At 36.2% G+C, this 20,177-nt stretch overlaps 1 protein-coding gene across 3 annotated transcripts in view; it reads left to right on the top strand.

Annotated features, from left to right (window-relative positions):
- Positions 1-20,177, top strand: part of LOC135071734 (RNA-binding protein Musashi homolog Rbp6) — a 615,851-nt gene that overhangs the window by 286,054 nt on the left and 309,620 nt on the right. For all 3 annotated transcript variants that reach the window (XM_063965517.1, XM_063965519.1, XM_063965518.1), the window contains exon 4: positions 7,019-7,103. In XM_063965517.1, coding sequence (XP_063821587.1) covers positions 7,019-7,103 — 85 coding nt within the window. The remainder of the gene's footprint in view (positions 1-7,018; positions 7,104-20,177) is intronic.

Here is a 20,177-nt window from a genome sequence, read left to right as displayed (position 1 = left end):
CTGAAACCTTGCCTACACCTAATAAAACCTCAAATATGAAGGCTTTAACAGTGTAGGTCTTAACTTTTAAAAACTACAATACCCACTCTGAACCCAATTTAAACCCCAAGAAAGTTAACGGTTCATTAAGGGTCCTGTATTATCCTGAACAAAATGCTTCCCATTTTTTATCTTTATTTGCGTCAGCTCACAAAATGCAATCGGGCGACGCAACGACGAGATTAGGCGGTCTAAATTCGGCTTAAATTTTAATCGCCGTATCGAGCTTGCCCGTTCCGGAGTTACGGGCCAAGTATACGGTTTCCGTACATTGAGCTCCCGGTGACCACTTTGTGGTCCCCGTTTTTAATTTATGAGCAAAAATTTTAGCTTGCTATTTCTAAATTGCGTAGCTTTGCTTCTTAGACAATTTAAGGGCGTAAAGATGCTCGGGTGTGTAACATTACATTGTTCATGGATCCAAGAAATTATGGGCTACCTTTTTTTAATTTTCTTTGATGTTCTTAAATGCCAAAATACTAATTTTGATTTTGAATTTCTAATAGTTTACTCCATCAAATTTTAGAAATTATTTTTATTGAATTTACGGAAAAACGAGGGTCGTAAGTAGTCCTTTAAGGAGCTAAAATAGTTGGACTTTTTCACTGCGGATCTCTTCTTTCCCCAACTCAATCTTAACCATAAACAACGAGAGGGTGCGCCTGATACTGGTGCTTGGCCGTCATTGATAACATGAGGAAATCTATGGTTTTGTGGAATTGTATTCCAACGTATAAACGTTTAATCACCCATAAACATTGATAAATCGATGGGTGCCTGGAATAAAGCCGCAATCGACAAAACACAATTTTACAGGAGAAGAGATTTAGTGAAATTTTTGAATAATAACTAAACTACGAGGCGTATCCAAATGGTTTGTATATCAAACGATGCGTTATTTTTTCTGGAGTAACATATAATGTGCATAAGGTTATAGTGCTTAGGATATACCTTAAAAAAGGTAGAAATACATATTGCCGCTTCATACATTGAAAGTCGGTTCCGTAAGAGTCCATTGTGGTTTTATTCCGGTAAAAAGTGCAAAAGTAATCATACAGCAATAGTGCATTGCAGCGTTGTGCGTTGATCTAAAGGATGTATGGCGAATACAGTAATAGCGGTTTGCTTGAATTTAATTATCGACTTGGAAAATGTACTGGTGAATGCTGTGTACATTATATGTTCATATGGTCCGTATCGAAATGAGTACAAAGTTGAATATCTTGAGTGTTTAGTTAATATCTTTATATAAAGTAGTGGAATTCATTAGTACATAATGATAATATTATAATATTACACGCTTTTGCCCGCGGTTTTTTCGTAGTTTAGAAGTTATCAATAATTTTGTAACTTTTTTTTCAATTTCATGACCTAGTAGGCTTTAAAAAAACTTATCTTTATTTCGGGTTGACTTATCTCAGATTTCTTTATTTTGACAATATCGCTATTAATTGCAAATGTTTGAAAAAAATATTCACCTTCCTATCTTTGATGCAAGATTCAAAATTTTTGCTAGAAACATAAAAAAAATGCTTTTAGCAGAACATTCTCAAAATTTCAACTTAAATGTTTAAATAATAAAAAATGAGAACTTTCATAGGTCTAAAATAATTTTAAAAACTGCGCAGTTTTCTGGACATTCATAATAATACAAAAAAAACATGTACTTAATAGGCCACTATTTTTGTAATCGCTCCACTAAAGTGGTAAGTCGCTAAATGTTTTTGACTTTCTTAAAGTGAATTAATATGGGCAATCTTCTAAGTTTACATTACGTAGAACAGATTTAGAGACAATAACTGAACAGAACATGTTTTTATTCTCAGCAAGGAAGCTTTTGCCCTTTATCACACCTGGTGGAAACTGTGATCAGGCTCAAGGTAGAAGGAAACTTCAACTACAGAGAAACTATGGCTTCCTACCTCCAATGCCGAAACATATTGTTATTATAAATAAGCTTTAATGAACATAAACCAAATATCCCTCCTTCTTCTCTTCCTAAGTCCCCTTTATCTTCCTAAGTCTGTCGCCATAACAATAATGTTGACAGCATTACTGTGTTCCAGCAGTTGTCAGGTAGGTACACAGCATTGCTTAATGTAAATCCAATCAACATATTTTTATTGCATAGAAGAACACCATGAAGTATTATTACTTAAGATAGTTTAAAGAAATTGTACAAGTAGGTAATGTTTATTGTGACTTGGTACACATAGTTTGTTTCGGGGAACAAAGCCGCAATGGCCGTTACTTGTAGAAGTTTGAAATAAAACTTTTAACATTGAACATGCCACGATTATTCTCGTAAACAAATTTCCGGGAATAACGATTCAATATCCATAGTGCTTTTGGTAAATCAGCCAGTTTCAAAGATAAAATTCTGAAAAAAAATCACAAGGTGTATAGGGACCCCCAGATTACGAAAATCGCTTAATCGGAAAACTGCTGCTATGGCTATTGCGGCTTTATTCCAGGCACCCATCGAAATATTTAATCTAGATAAGCATGTGCTATAAGATGAAAGCTTTTCTTCATAAATTTTATTTTATCGTTTAATAGGTAAAGCATTATTATCATTGATAAAATAATATTATGAAAAAAGTAGGATTAATTTATACAAAAGCTTAGCTTAACATTTCATTCCTTCTGAAAGTTTAAAGAAATATTAATTTTTCAAATAAAATTTTCCAAATATAGCACTGCAGCCTTAAAAGATGAACGATAATGAACTAAACTGAGAAAGCCTAAAACTAACTCCAAAATACCTTTCACCCAAAGACGAAATATACGTACCACTTTATTCGTGAAGTGGGGGTTAAGCAGGCCAAAATACAAGAGAAATTATCCGCCTAAGTGGTCTGTACAGAATTGTAAGCGAGCGGACGCGTTATTTTTCATCTCTCTTTATATTTGCCCGGCGCTACATCGACGGCCGCATCGACCGGGATTCTAATCAATTTAATTTATCAGGGATCCCTGGAGGCAGCCATTCACTTCATTTAATGCGTATATTTTGCGGCAGAGCTGATTGTTTTGAACCATTCGGCTGTACGGTCCATTTAGATTAATTATTGGATTACTTAATTTCGTTGCGGATTTACGCTGTACGCTACATACTTATGCGCTGTGATTTATCGCGTTCTAGTATTTCCCATATGATTAGTTTGGAATTTGAATCTTAAATGAACTGATGCAATGTCAAATATGAAACAGTATCATCATCATTAGGTCATTTGGTCTCCATTGCAAGGTCCATGACCCTGTCGGATTCACTTGCACATGCAAAGAAAGAATTTGCCTCCTACACTCCCGGCATTGAATTAGCATACGAAATGTAAACTGGCAATAATAAACCTAATAAAAACAGAAACACATTAAATCCGCATTAATTAATCAGTAGTTGTAATTTAATTAATCAGGTGGATTTAACAATGGGCCTCGGCAGTGATTTGTTTGGCCTAACCGAATCCTGCAATGAGTTGCAATTATCGAAAAGGCATCCATAGCTGCCAAAGCCGGTTTGTCCGCGCGCGACCTATCATTAATTGCCGTCAAGATTAAATAAGAAAGTCGATAATCGACGGAATAAGGGCGGAATTACTGTGGCATTTGTCCCAGGGACTAATAAAGGAGACAGTATTGCACTCGATACGTATAAATGCTCGCAACATTTGGGGCGTGATATTAATTCCGGCGTAATTGCTATCGGTTCCACCCGGCCTGCAGCCATGAGCAATGAATACGGGAGTTACCGCTATTTGTTCCTGACATTGCGGTTTAGGGGCTCGCCTCGTTTATTTATTTTCTTAGAGTTTTGTCCAAACAATACCCGACTGGATTATCGGGCTCATTCCGATAGTTCGGCCTAAATCCGCGCAAAACAATGGGCTTATTTCAAATAGCACTATTGTGTTACATGCAATTAACATCGGAATAAACAAAGCGAGGCAAACAAAGTTGGCGATCGTTTTGTTTGGTAAGGCTGTTATTGACTTTTAATTTTCGATGATAGTTCTAGGAAAATTGAACTGCAGGTGTTCTATTGCTGCAGATTAATTGTTTTTGGATTAAACCAGTTATTTTTAAATGCTCTTTTCTTGAAAAATGTGTTCCCTTTTTTTTTCAAAATTATATTCCCGTAGTTTTTTTTTAAATGTCATGTTAAGAAGTCAAATAACTTTCTGGTTAGTATTGATCTTTGTTTCTTTTCAATTTAAAATCCAAAGCTTGCTATCCTAAATCATAAGCAGATCATACACATGGCCTGTTAATTAGCGATCTCCAAATCAGACCGTATCGGCTTACCAATCGGTTTCAAAATCAATTTCCTTTTGTATACCGTATCCAGGAATTAGGTATTATGATATCAGAGGCAATATCCAATTGCCTGAATATCTCATGTACGTACAGCAAAATCACTCTTATTACGTATTACATAAGATGATACAGTGTTAAACTTGATGTGAAATGTTAAAAGGAGTTGTAGTGTAAGGCTGGGTTCCACCATCTTACGTTAACTGTAACTCAAGTCTGTCAAAGTCAATACAAAAACAACGGTTATCGTTACAGTTACCGTTAAAGTTAAGGTGGTGCAACTGAAGTTAAGAGTGAAATCTGTAAAATAAGTGTGTACAGACAGCACCACATCAAGCTAAGCACTGAGGTCTCTTATACTGTTGTAATAGGAGCAATTTTGCGACAAAAATGCATAGTTCTGATGTACTGCCATCAATACTTGAACAATACATATTACTTAAACCACAAGTCACCGTGATAACTGACTGAAAAAAAAAAATGTAGAACTTAAGCATCAAATAAAGTCGCAGGCAAAACCTAGTCCTGTAACCGGTGGTTACAGTTACAGTATAACTTACGCTATCAAAATCGCGTCATACATAAATTAGGTGCGCGCGGTCAGCCGACCAGTTGAGCCGGTTAAGCCAATTCTGCAACCGAGGGCCAGGAGTACAGGCACCAGTGTATCATCAGTGGTTGATTAATAAATAGCTAGGACTTAAGTTAATGCAATGCACCTGCGCTTTGTGGTTCTTTGCACATTTTGAAGGCACTCGTGCTTCGATTTGAGCGTTGGATTCTTGAAGTAGAATGAGTTACTTGCGCTGCTTCTTCTCAGCAAAATTGCTCCAAAGCAGTAGTAGGATTACAGTTTTCTAGTGTCTGGAACAATTATAAAATATGAGTACAAACTCTTAATTTGCTATACAAATACGTATTTTAATCGATTTATATCTCAAATCAAATTTCATCGTCAACAAATTGAAAAACGTCGAACACCATAAGCTTATTACCACATTTTTCAAAAGAGAATTGAGTTGTACCATAAAAAAAACGAAGAAAATAAGGCACGTCCCCTTAAAGATAAGTAGGACGTAACTCCATTCGGTAAAGGGCCTCTCCACTCGTGGATGCAACGCATCCAATCTTATTAGAGCTCCCCTGCTCCGCATATCGCGAAGATATCGGAGTAGATAGGGGTTATTGGGTGGACATTGGGGGGTCGGATTTGGGTGGACAAGCCCCACACAGTCGGCCCGTGCGGTGTGAACGGAGTCCCTCGTTATTTTCAATTTCCATACACGAGCGCTCTCCCGCTACACGTTTTCGTGTACAAGTATGAGATGCGAGTGTATTAAGCTATGAATCTTGTGAAGACTTGAGCTGATTTAATAGGTTCCCTGTTAAGTTACGATTGTTTATAGTCTTTATAGAGACGCTGTAACATTATTTTCAGGGAATGTAAGACAGTGGCGTAAATCTTGCGGTACCAATTCGACTTTATACTCAACCAACGTTCAAAAACGATGAAGATAAAAAAGTTATTGCGAAATTACTCACCCGCAAAATGGAACGAATTTACAGAAATCATAGACCCATTTTTAATATTAAAAAATCTAAGCTTCACTAATATTGTCTTAGAAATAAAGTCCACATACCGATCTAACTAGTCCATTCCTCGGAACCCACTAGTAAATATCAAGGAAGATGTTATTATAACACATTTCTGGCAACACCTGTAGGTAGCGAGCTCCGCTACAAGGGGAAAATTGTATTTCCATTTTTACAATTTCAATTTAGTATTAATTCGAGTCCGGAGAACGGTTGGGTGCGCCGCCACATGTAAAATATGGATCGGCTAAGTGAAATTAAAATGCTCTATAAATTGTGATTTTTGCAAGTCCTAAAGTGGAGAAGGCTTTTATTATTTATCGCCCGCCAACCGATGCCCAGCGCCCGCTTACTGAAAATCGCTGTGTTATTATTCAATTTACTTGTTTGAAATATTAACATCGGTGTGAATAATCTTTACGTAACCATTTTACCTTGATAGCTAAATTAGATTTTGTAATTTTTATGTTATAATTTGTAAAATACGTCTCAAAGTTTTTGTAGCGCTTTGGGGCAAATGTATCTGTAAAGAACTTTGCAGAATAAAAATAGTTTGATGTTTTGACAGATTTTATGTAGAAAATGTGTCAAAACGTCGAACTTGTTCATAAGTTCTTGATAAAGTTGAGGACAAACCAATAGACCTTCGCTATTGTCGAATAAGGTTTTTGACAATGTAAGACCCAGTTACACAAAATAAATATTTTTAACGCGTTCAGACATCGTTCAAAGTTGAATCCTACGATATAAAATAGCAGTTTTTAAACGCTGTAAAATTCCTCAAGCTCCCAGGCAGTCTTGTTAACTAGATAGAACAAAATAAATATCATTAGGTGCAACGGGACGCAATCAGCGGACGGCTGCTATTGGCGCTGTCGCACCTGCTTGTAGTGTAAATTCTAAGTGCAACTGTACTTTGAGTTAAATAAATTGTAGATAATAAATTGTAGAGTTAAAAACCTCGCATTTAAAAAAACTTACATTTTTTTTCCTTCCCAAGTGTACTCTGGTGTCAGACTGTTAACCGTTGGGTAAAAAAAATGTATAATAAATTATGTTTTCTTTGTTTCAGGGGCTTTGGCTTTATCACATTCGGCGACCCATCTAGCGTAGACAAAGTATTAGCTCAAGGAACTCACGAATTAGATGGCAAAAAGGTCAGTATCATGGTTTTTACATAATCTAAAACAATAAAGAGGCTCGATAGATGTATTTTTATAACAGTAACAAAAAATATTTTTTGAAAACATTTTTATCTAAATTGGTCATACGACATTCCCAGCGCCGCCATCTACATTACTGGCAGCGCCATCTTTTGGTGTTAGATGGAACTAGGTAGCAAAAATTTGTTTACAAAAATATGAGTATTTTTGTAGAGCATAAATGTTTCAGGTATACGAGTAGTAGACGCAATTCTAAGGTATAAAACATCAAAGATTTCGACACGATCATGACATTTACTACGAATTCGGATCCTTCACAGTTTATTGACACATCCCAAATGACATAAATTCCACCCTCGCTGCCCGAATGGCCTTTACAACGCACATAAACGGTTAAATCAGGGTTGGTTTTAATATTTTAACACGTAATTTTTGTTTACGTGAACTACGTCATTTACAATTTTAATTCGCAGCCTGAATGTCGTACGGAATTTGTAAAAACGAAACCGCTCATGAATAGAGATGTAAACATGATTTAATTACGTCATTACGTATGTTCACGTCTGTTTAATTGAGGAGATTGAACGTTAATTGTTTGCGATCTTTTTAAAGGGAAATTCTTTTGTTTATTTTGAAGGAATCATTACTGATTACTTTTTAAATGTGTTATCTTTGTAGTGAGTATGTAAATGATATAAATGAAACTATTGTTTTTAAAAACGAATATGGGGTAACGTCATAAAGCACCATCTTATTTTAACTTGACAAACGTCAAAAATCAGTTATCGTTATACTTACGGTCAAAGTTAGGTGGTGCGACAAGCCTTAATGTTATTAGACATAATTATTTAGCTCTGTCAAAAAATGCACTTAATTTTAATTGTGACGCAACAAAATTAAAAGCCACCAAGTTAAAAAGGTTGTCAGTGCAGCGGCAACCGGCAACCGGGACAGGCTACCAATTTCCGACGGGTCACTTTCAACCACATTACCGACGTGGAACTAAAAAGTAACCAACATTTGTGTCCCAACATGCTTCCGTAGCGGTGAAGGGGTGGGAAAACCATGAAGTGCAGCATATTTTTTTAAATATTATGATTCATGCGAAAGTTTCTATTCACTCGATCGTGATTAGAATAAGAGGCAAACTCGCCTAGAGCCAAGCTTTAGAAAATAATTATTTTGAAAGAAAGAAAAAGAAAAAATCGCTTTAGAAAACAAGAGAAGAATAAATGAGTGACTAAGAAAATATTAATATTACTCTAAAATTGCATTTGTTAGCCTCTATTAATCCCTCAAAATGTGATTTTTGTGTGCTGTTAGTTTTATCTAGTCAATATAAATCTTCACCAACTTCGGAGGTTTAAAAGTAGAAGCGGTATATTCATAAGCCGCTTTGTATAGTTTGCTATAGTTGATGCAATTCACGACGGCGAGTGAGCTTTACATGTGTGGTGGCTCGCTACTGTTTCTTTTTCAAAAGTTTTGATAGATCACTATGTACACGTACACACACAAGTAAAGCTCACCCGCCTTCGTGAGTTGCAAGAACTATACTAGGTAATATAGGTAATCTGAAAAATATTCACTTTAACCGGTCATAACTGTTCGCAACCAATTCTCGCATACCAACAGTAACAGCGGCACCAATATGAAACCGCATAAAACACCGAACATTTCCCGCGGAAGTGAAAATTTTAATTTTTCCAAAAATTTTCCGACTATATTTTAAGAGTCGACGTGATTTATTAATGCAGGACCGTAAATGTCATTTATACGGAACGAGAGGAGACATTTTGCGTCCATTGTGTCACATCCAGGATATGTCAATGGTACCTATTCAGGATTTTTTGTTTATCCAGTTATTCGACAGAAATGCGGGTATAGTTATTATAATTCACGAATGCGAGTGAGTTTTACATTTGTGGTGGCTCGCTATTGTTCGTTTTTTCAAAAGTTTTTATATAAACATTAGACTAATTGTTATTGTGCATATACACATACACACACAAGTAAAGCTCACTCGCCTTCGTGGGTTGCAAGAACTACATTTAACAGAACCAAAGTTGACTGTCTCTTACTAATTAGAAGTATTATTTATTACGTGATACAACGTTAAATACTAACGCTGATAAAGTTTCAATCATAATGCAGGTAAGTAGTAGGCATCTCAAAAATCACTTTTTTAGTAAAAAAATTAAACATGGCTGAAAACAAGTTTCCGAGACCGTCATAAGTCTATAAGTCCGAACTGCATTTTGGTCTTTTTAGGCACCAATTTAAGAGGAAGAAATGAATGCAACAAATCATGATAAATAATACTCTGGCACGTTGTAGGTATTAGTTGTATTAGGTGATATTTTTCAATAAAAATAAGTATAATGTAGTGACTTGTAAGAACTCTAAGGAAAGTATTTTTTCTTACTCCGTACTTGTTTCAAGCTTTTCAAATCGATAAGCCTTGGAACAAAGTTGAATGAAGAACTAAATAAGTTTCAATAATATTTCCTCTTAATAAAATATAAATGGGTAAAGTTTAGCAGTGGAAGGGCGGAGATAGAGTACATTGGAAAACAATTATTACATTCTTTCTTCTTTAGTATTGCAATTGTTTACTGAAGAATTTATATTATTTTCATATATTTCTTTAGTAGCTTAAAGTTTTTGAAATGTAATTGGTCAAAACAGCGAATGATTCTAAATTAAATAAAGTAGCAAGCACTTGGAAGAGACATTTCTATTAAAAATACATTGTTTGTCCACTTATGTATTATAAATAATTGTTTCACAATCTTTGTCCTTATACAGCTTTTATACGACCAAAGGCACCAAATATCGCGAAGCATTCATTTGAAATGTTGACTACCACACAAAAGATACTGCATGTGCCCCACTCAGTAGTGTAATCGTAAATATCCCTATAAATATTGATGGGAGCTATTATGTTCAGGCATACTCCCGAAAAATGTGCACAATTTATGACGTAAAGACATGCGATTAACTTTCACGCTTAGAGGTTTGTGGTGGGAGTGGGATTACTAATGTTTGTTGTTTTATTGTTATTTACCCACTACCCTTTGAAATGGTTAGGTAGTAGATTTGATATCATCAAAAAATTATACGTGTGTCAAAGGAATTAATTTTGTTCTTCATTCGTGTGGGCTTTTACAGCCTTAGTATTAGATCTTATAAGCTGTCAATGATATAAAGCCAGGATGTTTCTTATTATCTCTGAACTAAAATTGGAATTAATATAATATGTTTTTATTACTTTTTTGCCCTATTTGGGAATTGATCTTGCGAATTTCTGGTGTAGAGCTAAACTTATTACCCACTCTACTTTACCTAATTGAGAGATGTATGTAAATATCAAGTTTAATTTCAAATGTAAGTAGTAGTTATTCAAGAACCATTCAAATGACTATTATAAAAGAATCAGACCTATAAAAGCACTGAAAATAAGCACTATCGCGATCTTCCGCGTTCGTTTTATGTAAATCGAGAGAATCTCTCTCGGTCGATTTGTGAGCCTTCGGCTAATCTCGCTCAGTCGACTACAATTTAATCAAAGTAAACAACAATCCGAGTTGTAATTTATCTGGATTATTTCGTGGCCAACGATAGTAATCGACTTTTTCTCTGTCTCCCCAAGCCCCGAGAACTCGTAATGTGTCTCGAATACACAGATATAAAAATGATTATTATCTACATAAATGGCCAGTTATATAAATAACAGCGCTATTCTGGCTGGATACGGAACCGTTCGGTTTATCAATATACGAGTAGTTTGCCCTATTTTTGTTGTTACAATAAAACATTCGCAACAGTTGACCTATTCGTTCGTTACACACATGAAGCCAAGGCAAATGGACAATGAACATAATAAATTGGCGTGCCTAAATAAAAAAAAAGTTTCTTGTTCGGATGAAATTGTTTTGCGCGGAAATGAATAGCGGCGATTTTTGTTTTTCGATTCGTCAAAATAGGTAACAAATCGAATAAACATTCCGGCCAAAGTTTGTATCGAGCGAGCGTAGGCCTAAAATTGAGCTGCGAAAAGGTTTCGTTATAACAATTCGGGTTATTTTTAAAGTCACACAAATCAAATGTGTGAAACATGTAAATGTCAGCACGCAACAATTAGGCGCTAAAAAGTTATTCTTTCTATATTATTATGTTAAACATTTTATTCTAATAAACCCTTTCATTATAACTTTCTGAAGGATGTCTATGACGTATTTGGTGGTTTGCGTTCAGGACCTCAGCATCAGTTGTGGGTTCATATCTCGCTAGTGACCAAAAATCCTTTCATATATCCTAAATTATTTCAATAGCAATTTTAATAGCAATCTAAGAAATAAAAAATTGCCTTATGTGCTTTCACTGAAAAATTTCGGGTGGCGTATTTTAAAAATATTTTCATATTTAGTTAAATGTCCGCAAATCCGGCAAGAGGGTTTTTGTGCTAAGTTCTATGGACATTTTTGGAGGCCAATTAAAAATTCCTTTTGCCGTACATGGGAGGCCTTTGTCACCCTGGAACCCGGATGACTCTTAAATTCTACCCAATGATGAGACAGCGGGGAACTCGGGGAAATTAATTGTGTCCGTATTTTTAACAAAACACGCCTATTTTAGTTTAACAGCGTCGGATATAAAGTTTGTAAAACGCTTCCCAATTTCATGTGGATATATTTTTTGGAGTTACCAAGATCTGTTTAATATAAGAGCTTTAATATCTGTTTTTGGGCAAATAAAACAATGTCGTAAAGAACGATATGCTTGAATTTTTTTCATGTAGGTTATGATTCAGTCAGAGCTTTGGATACCAGGGGCTTATGACATCTTACTCATACAGCGACGATGGAAAAGTGACGTAGCCATAAACATAACTTAAAACCAAAATTAAAACTAAAACCATAAAACATTTAGAAAATAGGTATTTGTGCCAAACGAAATTTATCGCATAAAATATGCGAAAAGACAAAGAATCGCAAATCTACAGTTATCATAAAACTACCTGTTTGGGAGCGTCGTCCACTGAACCGTAAAAACGCTTGATTAGATTTCGTCGCGCATCCCGACCGCGCTCGAGTTAAATACGTTTAATATGCCATGATCATAAATTCATATTGCCACCTAACACGTCCGCCGTTCTGGCTGAATCCGAAAATACGAGCAGTGCTGTTCGGAAATCGATTGTCCAGATAATATCGACGCTGTTTCCAAATCGAGAAATTTCTTACTCAATTTCTGGCCAGAATTATTAATAGTGTTATAGTTTTGAATTTCACCTTCTTTTCAATGCAAAGTTCCTAATTTTATTCGTAGTTTCTACAAATAGGTCATAAGGATCTTGATCCACTTTTCAGATAGGTACTTTTCTTTTCTATTTTTGTACTAAAGTGGCCTGAGTCACTAAGCTACGACATCCAAGTTTTCTGGGCCTCTATTGTAAAGTTAACCAAAGTTACCGACGATTTTTTTAAATTCATTTGCTACCGTTTCAACGAGGGCTATTTCTAAACTGCACCCAACAAATCGACACTATTTTTAAAACATCAATATCGCTAGGGATACTGTGTGCAAACTATCGATTATTCGATAACAGATTTTTCAGCAATACGAAGTACAGTGCCGGCCGTCCGCGGATATAAAATGCTTTCCAATGCAGCAATTGAAGTGTGTTACCGTGCGCAAGCATAAATTTTCCGTAGTGCGCTATTTGAATTATTGCATAACTTGTAAACACGTTTAGGACAGCCGTGCTTGGAATGCACATGCCGGAGTTTTTTCCTTTTAAAATTAAGCGTGTTTTCTTCTGAGTGTGTGTTGTGAGAATTTCAGCTTTCGAATTTTGAAAAGTTTCTGTCCGAACTCGTGAATTTAACGTTACGTCGTAAATATAGAGTGATTCATTAATAAGTATTACCAAGTTCTCATTATAAGTGGTTTTACAAGTATGCTTTATTAAAAGATTCCTTCATTGTCAGTCTAGGTACTCCAACCCACAACATATTCCTCCATTTTGCGCCAATGACAAGTAACAATGCGGCAAAACTTTAATAAAAGTAGTCGCCCACATGTTGCAAAAATATAAAAGCTAATCTCAAATTATTAAATCTCGTCCAAAGTAAACAGTCGTTACGTAATACCGTCGTAGTTAGCGGTTAGGGTAACGTCTAAAGTGGCTACTCCGCGCTAAGTGATTTTTATAGCCGTACGATTACGTTCCGACAAGCGAAAACACACATTTGTGCTGCCACTACATAATGTGGACTTGCTTGTTTTTCGCTGGATTACCCGTTTAAACAAACCGAGTGGCCGGAACGCCAAATAAAGGCAAACGCTAACCGCGCTGGCGTTATTCTTCCAAAATTAACTCATAACGCCTAGAGCGCGTTGATTTTTTCTGCCGTAATCTGTTTTAATGGGCGAGAGGGCAGTCGCTTTCGAGTATCGGCCGCGGGAATGGGAATCTTTAAATAGTGTACATGCATTTTTGATGTCGTTTTAATGGCACGCCTCGGCCCCGATTGTGGCACAATTAACGTTATAACGAGTTCATTAATGATGTACAGACTGCGGGACGTGCTTTTTATCGAGAGATAAAAATTGTCCAGCGGTATAAAGGACCCACGCAGGCTATTATGCGACTGATTGCTGGTAATGTTTGCTGGATATTATTGCTTGTTTATTTTTAAAGCTGGCCAGCGATAAATGGAATTCTTTGGCTATTCGATTATTAATTTTAAACGTTATTCGTTCCATTGATGCATTCAATTGTTTATTGTTATAGACTACAAAGTCTAGGTAATTCATAAAAGTAAAAGCTCTTTAAAAGGCAATTTAAAAGCTTCTATAAAGAAGCTTTTGTACGCGTGAGTAAGTAAAACTCATTTGAAAACGTTAATCAAAAACAAAACCCGTAAAAGTGAAGCATTCTAATTACAGCTGCTGTAATTCAGAAAAAAAGTAGCAAGACAGAAATAAATTGGATATTTTTCAAGACAAAAAGCTGGGGGAATTTAATAAAAGGATTAAATATGTTACATATGTATAAGTTTAGAGGCGCGGGCACAAAAACAGGAGGTGGGCTGAAATAATAAGTTGAAGTTCATGGTTCGGGCTCACCTGAAGAGATTGGGCACAGGAATGCTTAATATAGTCCTTTACTTGCACCGGGATACTGAATAACATTGCCTACTTTGCCGAGCCACTGGCACGAATTTGTGACTGGTTTTCTTATTATATTATTATCGTGGAACAGGGTTATATAACGGCAGGATAAAGGATAATGCAGCGGATGCTAGTAAATTAAATAACATTTATTATGTGAACATTCTTACATATTTTTCACACTTCATTTCATTTTCTTAAGCGTTTATAGTGGATGAATGGACATTAAATTTTTATCTACAATTTGATAAAATTAGTTCATATTATGTACTTAGTACCTACCCGCCTGCCAAGCGTGGGGATTAAAGCAAAAACCTTTTCTATAGTGGAGGAGGCTCATAGTACAGCAGTGGACTGTAAAGGTCTGATGATGATGATGATGATGATGATGTACTAAGTTTCAATACTACCTAGGTACATTACGTACAATCAACAAAAGTGAGAGTACACATTTTTGTTCCAAAATTACTATATTAATGTCAAAATCATAAGTTTGACGTGTCTGCCGAAAGTTTCCTACATTAATATCTATGTAGGATAAACAAAATAGTTTTATTCACGAATATTTTCCAACTCAGATGCTCCGGATAATTGAGATACTTTATTATTCAGTTAAAGCAGTCGAAACTTCGGGTTCGTAGCGGGCCGGTTGTTTGACAAAAAATTTAAATATTTTTAAATTTGTCGACGTTAGCGGACCGCATCCGCAATCCGGGTAAATAATACCAAGTATCTCCATGTTTACGTTTGGCTGACAGGCATTCATTCTATGCACGGAAAGTTTCCCAGTCGCGTCAGTCCAAACTTCGACCCTGGACATCAGGAGCCGGGATACAGTTTCACAATGGAATAAAGTAACATCGGATGCTCGTTGGAGTTAATAAATAATACAGAAGTGGAGTGACATCCGCAGAGTGCAGCTCCTAAGTCTGTTTTGACTGCAAATATTCCATGGATGTCTGTCTGCTCAGTTCTGTTTGCTGGATGAGCCTTTGAGTAATCAGCGAATCAATGCTTTATTGTCTTGACGCTACGGATTGCCGTTTCTAAAATTTACTGTGGACCTTCGTTTTGATCGGGGAATTGGAATGGTCAACCTGGGACGTTGTTTACGATTGAGGAACATGTATTAGGGGTCAGAGATAATAGGCGGAACAGTTGAATTTGCAAGTAGCCAAATTCAAATTCAAATTAAAATATTTATTTGCACAATTTTGGGTATTTACATTTCAATTGCAAATTGAACTTTTTTTCTTTAGATAATAGAGTTTTGATACATTTATTGCATAAAAGTCTTCTCCGCAAGAAACTAGACACAATACAAAGCCCTAAATGATAGAAAATCTATTGTTTGGGTTTCATCGATAGGGTTCACGGCGTCAATATTTTAAAATACTTTAAGTATTAAAAATCAAATCAAATCGAGTATCAGAATGGCGAAAAAACAATTTGCATTTGATTTACACGATTATTCAAATAACTAAGCGGGCTTCAAATTTGAATACCTTAACTACACCAAAATCTGAACATTTCCCCGATTATGCTAAAACCGATACGGGTAATGATGTTCTGAATTGGCTTCATGGAAACGGTAATTAAAAGCTACGAGATCGTTATGTTGATTTAAACTTTAGTCTATTTAATATACTTTAAAGTTTACTTTTAATGTCCAGAGTTACTAACTTATTTAAATGCCAACTTAAATAGAAAAGTCTTACTTTACTTTAAAGTATTTTTAATTGTTTAGAAATATTATTTCAGTAGACAGTGCGCAGTGTGATACCTCTTTGCCAGCCAGTTATCAAATCATTATTTAATGTCTTACGACACCAATCTAATAATTTTAAATAACCCTAATATTTTTATTTTATTTTTGCAAAATTTCGGCTAGTACCTGCTCTGTGCGTTATCTTTCCTAACCTGCAAGTTTCATAAACATAATATTTTGAAGTTAATCTTATTATTTATGTTTAAACTTTCCAAGTGAGATACCGAGCTGATCTTTATTATTGTGGGGCTATTGTATCAGTGTTTAGGGCCAGTACTCAAACAATGTTTGCCTGTTGAGGCCAAAAACACAAGTATTTCTAGTTCAAGTATACTTTTCAGAATTTAGCTTGGCTTCGTCTTCATTAGATTAACGCTGTAATAATATTACATAATATGTAAACTATGCAAGTTACTGAACTCATCCAGATTATTTTGGGGCCATTGTATCAGCGTTGGGGCCAGCTCGGACGATGCGTAATCTTCGCCTCGCGAGACCACCGGCCACATTGTGCTAATGCCGGCTCGGCTTTTGTGCTGCCCCGAATCGCCTGATAAGCTTAAACTTTGCACCTTGCCTAATCTTTCCTGTCAATTGTTAACTGGCTCGAAAAACGGGCTTAGTCCACTAAAGCAGTCTGTAAGTTATTCTAATCGCATTATAAACTACATAGATTAGACTCTAAGTTGACTTGTAAGCAAATAGAAGGTTTTGATACGTATTTTATTGAATAAGGCTTCTTGAGACTTATGGAAAATGATATTCAAACTTGTTAGGAAGCTACTTTTATCCACTAAGATAATCTACTCCAGAATCCAACTCGCAAATGATAAATCGCGCACACAGCAACAGTTGTCCCTGAACACAAGTAAATAAACAAAAGCAACACTTAAACAAATGTTAACAAAATTAACAGGGGCATTAAGAAAAGAGAACTATGTCGTTAAGGTCCCTGGCAATTGTACTGAGCGTGTAACACACACTGAAGGAAAAGGGCGATGAATAAAACACACGTTAATAGCCGCGCGTCTAACCACACAAAGCGGCCACATTAACGCCTAACGAATAAGGCTCTCTGATGGATAAGATTACGTCTCCTCCACCGTTTGCGCTTCCACGGTATTTAAGAGAAAGTAATATCTGACAAAGTGGATAAAATATACTTCGGCTGCACTTAGGTGCGGGCCCGAGGCCTCAAAAGAGGGCAGTGTGCCGGTTCCCACGCGGCTGCCTATCTCGTGTTACACTCGAAAAGAATCCCATTTTTTTCTCACAGAATTAAACGAGCGATAAAATTCTTGCGACGTCGCATGAAAATGTGCGTTACCTGCCTTGCATATTTATGCGTGCCCCAGTAATGACGTTTGTCGAGCCTCCCTTGCGGGTTTCATTACTGCTTGCCTCTCCGAGCGTTAAAGCAAACCCTACTTTACAAACAATCTGTGTCAAGTGTTTTCCGATCGTGTCGCATCTTGTTTGCATTTTTCCTAAAAGCTGTATCAATTAAAAGTGTCACGGAACTGCGCTATTATTTAGTGACGAATGCAGTTCGTTAACATTTTTTCTGTAGCGTCATCCCTTTCGCGTTTAATAAGCGGCGTGTATACTGTCTCGCTCGCGCCGTAGTCGCTAAGAATGTGGGCACATAAGTCGTCACTTAACATTAAGTCTGGCGTAAGTGTGCAATATCATTTATCTCAGCGCGGGTAAATATTGTTCTTAATTTAATTCAAGTTAGTGGGAGCGCACGTGGATGACGGCGCGCGGCGGCCGCAGTCGCGCGTTGCACATCGAATATTTCAAGGGGAACGGGCTGGAATATGCTCGCAATAGCTCGCCCTAATCTTGAGCCAACTCGAGTGTTGCACCTGCAGCCAAATTCGTTCCAATTAGGAGGAGTTAGAGAGCGTTGCTGAGTGAACAGCAAATGATGCGGTCCCACTTAACGCCCGGCGACACTTACGTTTCGTCTACACGTAAATAAATTTAGTTACCGCTTGCAGTGAGTGCACGTCATTAAACTTTCTTGTCCTCCTGTGAACCGGGTTGTATTTTATTGGCATTTAAGCAACGTTCTCGCAATCAAAATTGCATGTGCAAATTTAATTACGTGGGTATTGTGTGCGGGGGAGCGGTAGGTATTGCTTTGTCGTTTCTATACCGTCGCACTAAAATTTGGAATATGATTTGTAATTCCTTCCACGTGCTTGATATTCTCGCATTGCGAAGTATTAGCTTAAGGTTTGTTTAATTGAATGAATTCAATATCAATATTATTTAGTCAAAGATCTAAGTCCACCAACTTCGATTTGCAAATGATATTGGAATAACAGCAACAATTTTCTATCATAACGAAATAACTTGGATATTACCATTTGCGATATAAGTTTGTAATAGTTTTAGTTTCATAAAAACAAAATCTCACCCATGTGTGTGCCTGCCAACTGGGTATTCTAAATTTATTTGAAGTTTTACCATTGAAATACATTTGGAAATATCTTGCGAAGTATCTTTGAAAAACAAAGTTTTCTTGTTACTGTTTCGGCATAAGTAAAGTCACTCATATCTTACCGGAATATAGGTTACACTGCAGTATACAAAATGTAAACTGCATTAGTAAGGAGAGCATAAACTATCGTGTTCAAGTCAAGGCCGCTTTAAAGACGTATAGCACCGGTATTGACTGTTTGCTTAATATAAAATTTAACGTAATCGACTTTACGTCGATGCCATCGCTTCGAATACATAAAGCGAACATGCTCTTTCCAACCAGTAGTGATATCCCACTAATGTGCTTTCGCCTACAATCTTTTCTTGCGATGACACGCTAAAATTCGCGGGTCGGTTGAAAGAAAATGGTTCGTATTTCGTAGGTGGGGTGGTGGAGTTTGGTTTGTGTTGTGGTGTTTGACTTAGGATAATTTGAAATTTAAAAGCGGCGATGTCAATCTTTATCGTAAGGGAAGTTGTAGGATGGGGAGGGCGAACGCGACTAAGGAGGGTGCGCCACTGCGTCGATTGTAATCACGCAAATGGCTCCATATCAAAATGTCACGTTGCTATCGATGTTTTGCTGTCATTTTTGCGCAGGAGTATACTCTTTTCTTCGGTTCAATGCCAAATTTTATTAGGTCCATTCCATTTCATTTTAAAAACTTTTGAATATTTGTTACTATGACTGTTTGGCACTGATAGGTGGACCAATCTTTCTACGAGTAAGTAAGTATAGCTCGTTTATACTTTTTGATTACCTTTTGGTTTTATTTAAGCACATTTTAGACATAACGCTAGCTTATTTTAATAATTATTCGCTTTATTTTCCTGCAACCGCGCTGTCAATATACCCCAAACCTGCTTTTCACAACAATTACACTAAAAATACTTTCAATAAATATACCTACTTAATGGTAATCATTACGTTTTAAATGTTACACATTTATTTGCGTTCCCTGCGGCTTCTTGATAGAATATCTGTTCTGTCACTGAAAAAATTATCCCCTGGGAGAGGGACTTTCCGGAAACAAAAAGGCTACGACACTTGGGAAGTGTAGCTTCCAATCAGTGGAGGTATTATCAGATTAGAGTCAGTAGTTCCATAGATATATTTAGTATACCTTCACAAATGTATGCCTACAAAGAAATATTTTATGTATTAGGTACATATTTTTTAACCTATTTGGGTTTCCGAGAGTCGAAGCTTTTTTAGTGGGTAAATATTATGCAATAAATATGTAGAATCTGATATAATCCGACCAGTTCAAAATAGGTGTAAAATGAAATGTTTTTTTTTTTACTTTCGCTTCTCTGAAAATGTTTGACCATTTTATTAAACTTCCGAATTTTGATTAACATCATTGTATCTGGAATTTATTTTACATCATTGATTTCCTGAAAATAATTTCCATATGCGATTCCATTTTTTTATTGAAACTTCAATAAGATTTACCATTTCATTTGTGCGTCAATAAAATACCTACTTACATTTCACAGTATCATAAACAAAGATTTAATGAGCTAATGACCAATAAAAACACTAAAACTTGCATGGTATGCTAATCCACCCCTGAACTAGACATTTAAATAAATCCCCCGACTTTAGAAAGACTGTTTGTAAAAGCCAT

This window comes from Ostrinia nubilalis, chromosome 5 (assembly GCF_963855985.1).
Source record: "Ostrinia nubilalis chromosome 5, ilOstNubi1.1, whole genome shotgun sequence".
Lineage (NCBI taxonomy): Eukaryota > Metazoa > Arthropoda > Insecta > Lepidoptera > Crambidae > Ostrinia > Ostrinia nubilalis.
Note: the sequence above shows the minus strand (reverse complement) of the source record. Positions and strands in the feature narration are given on the sequence as shown.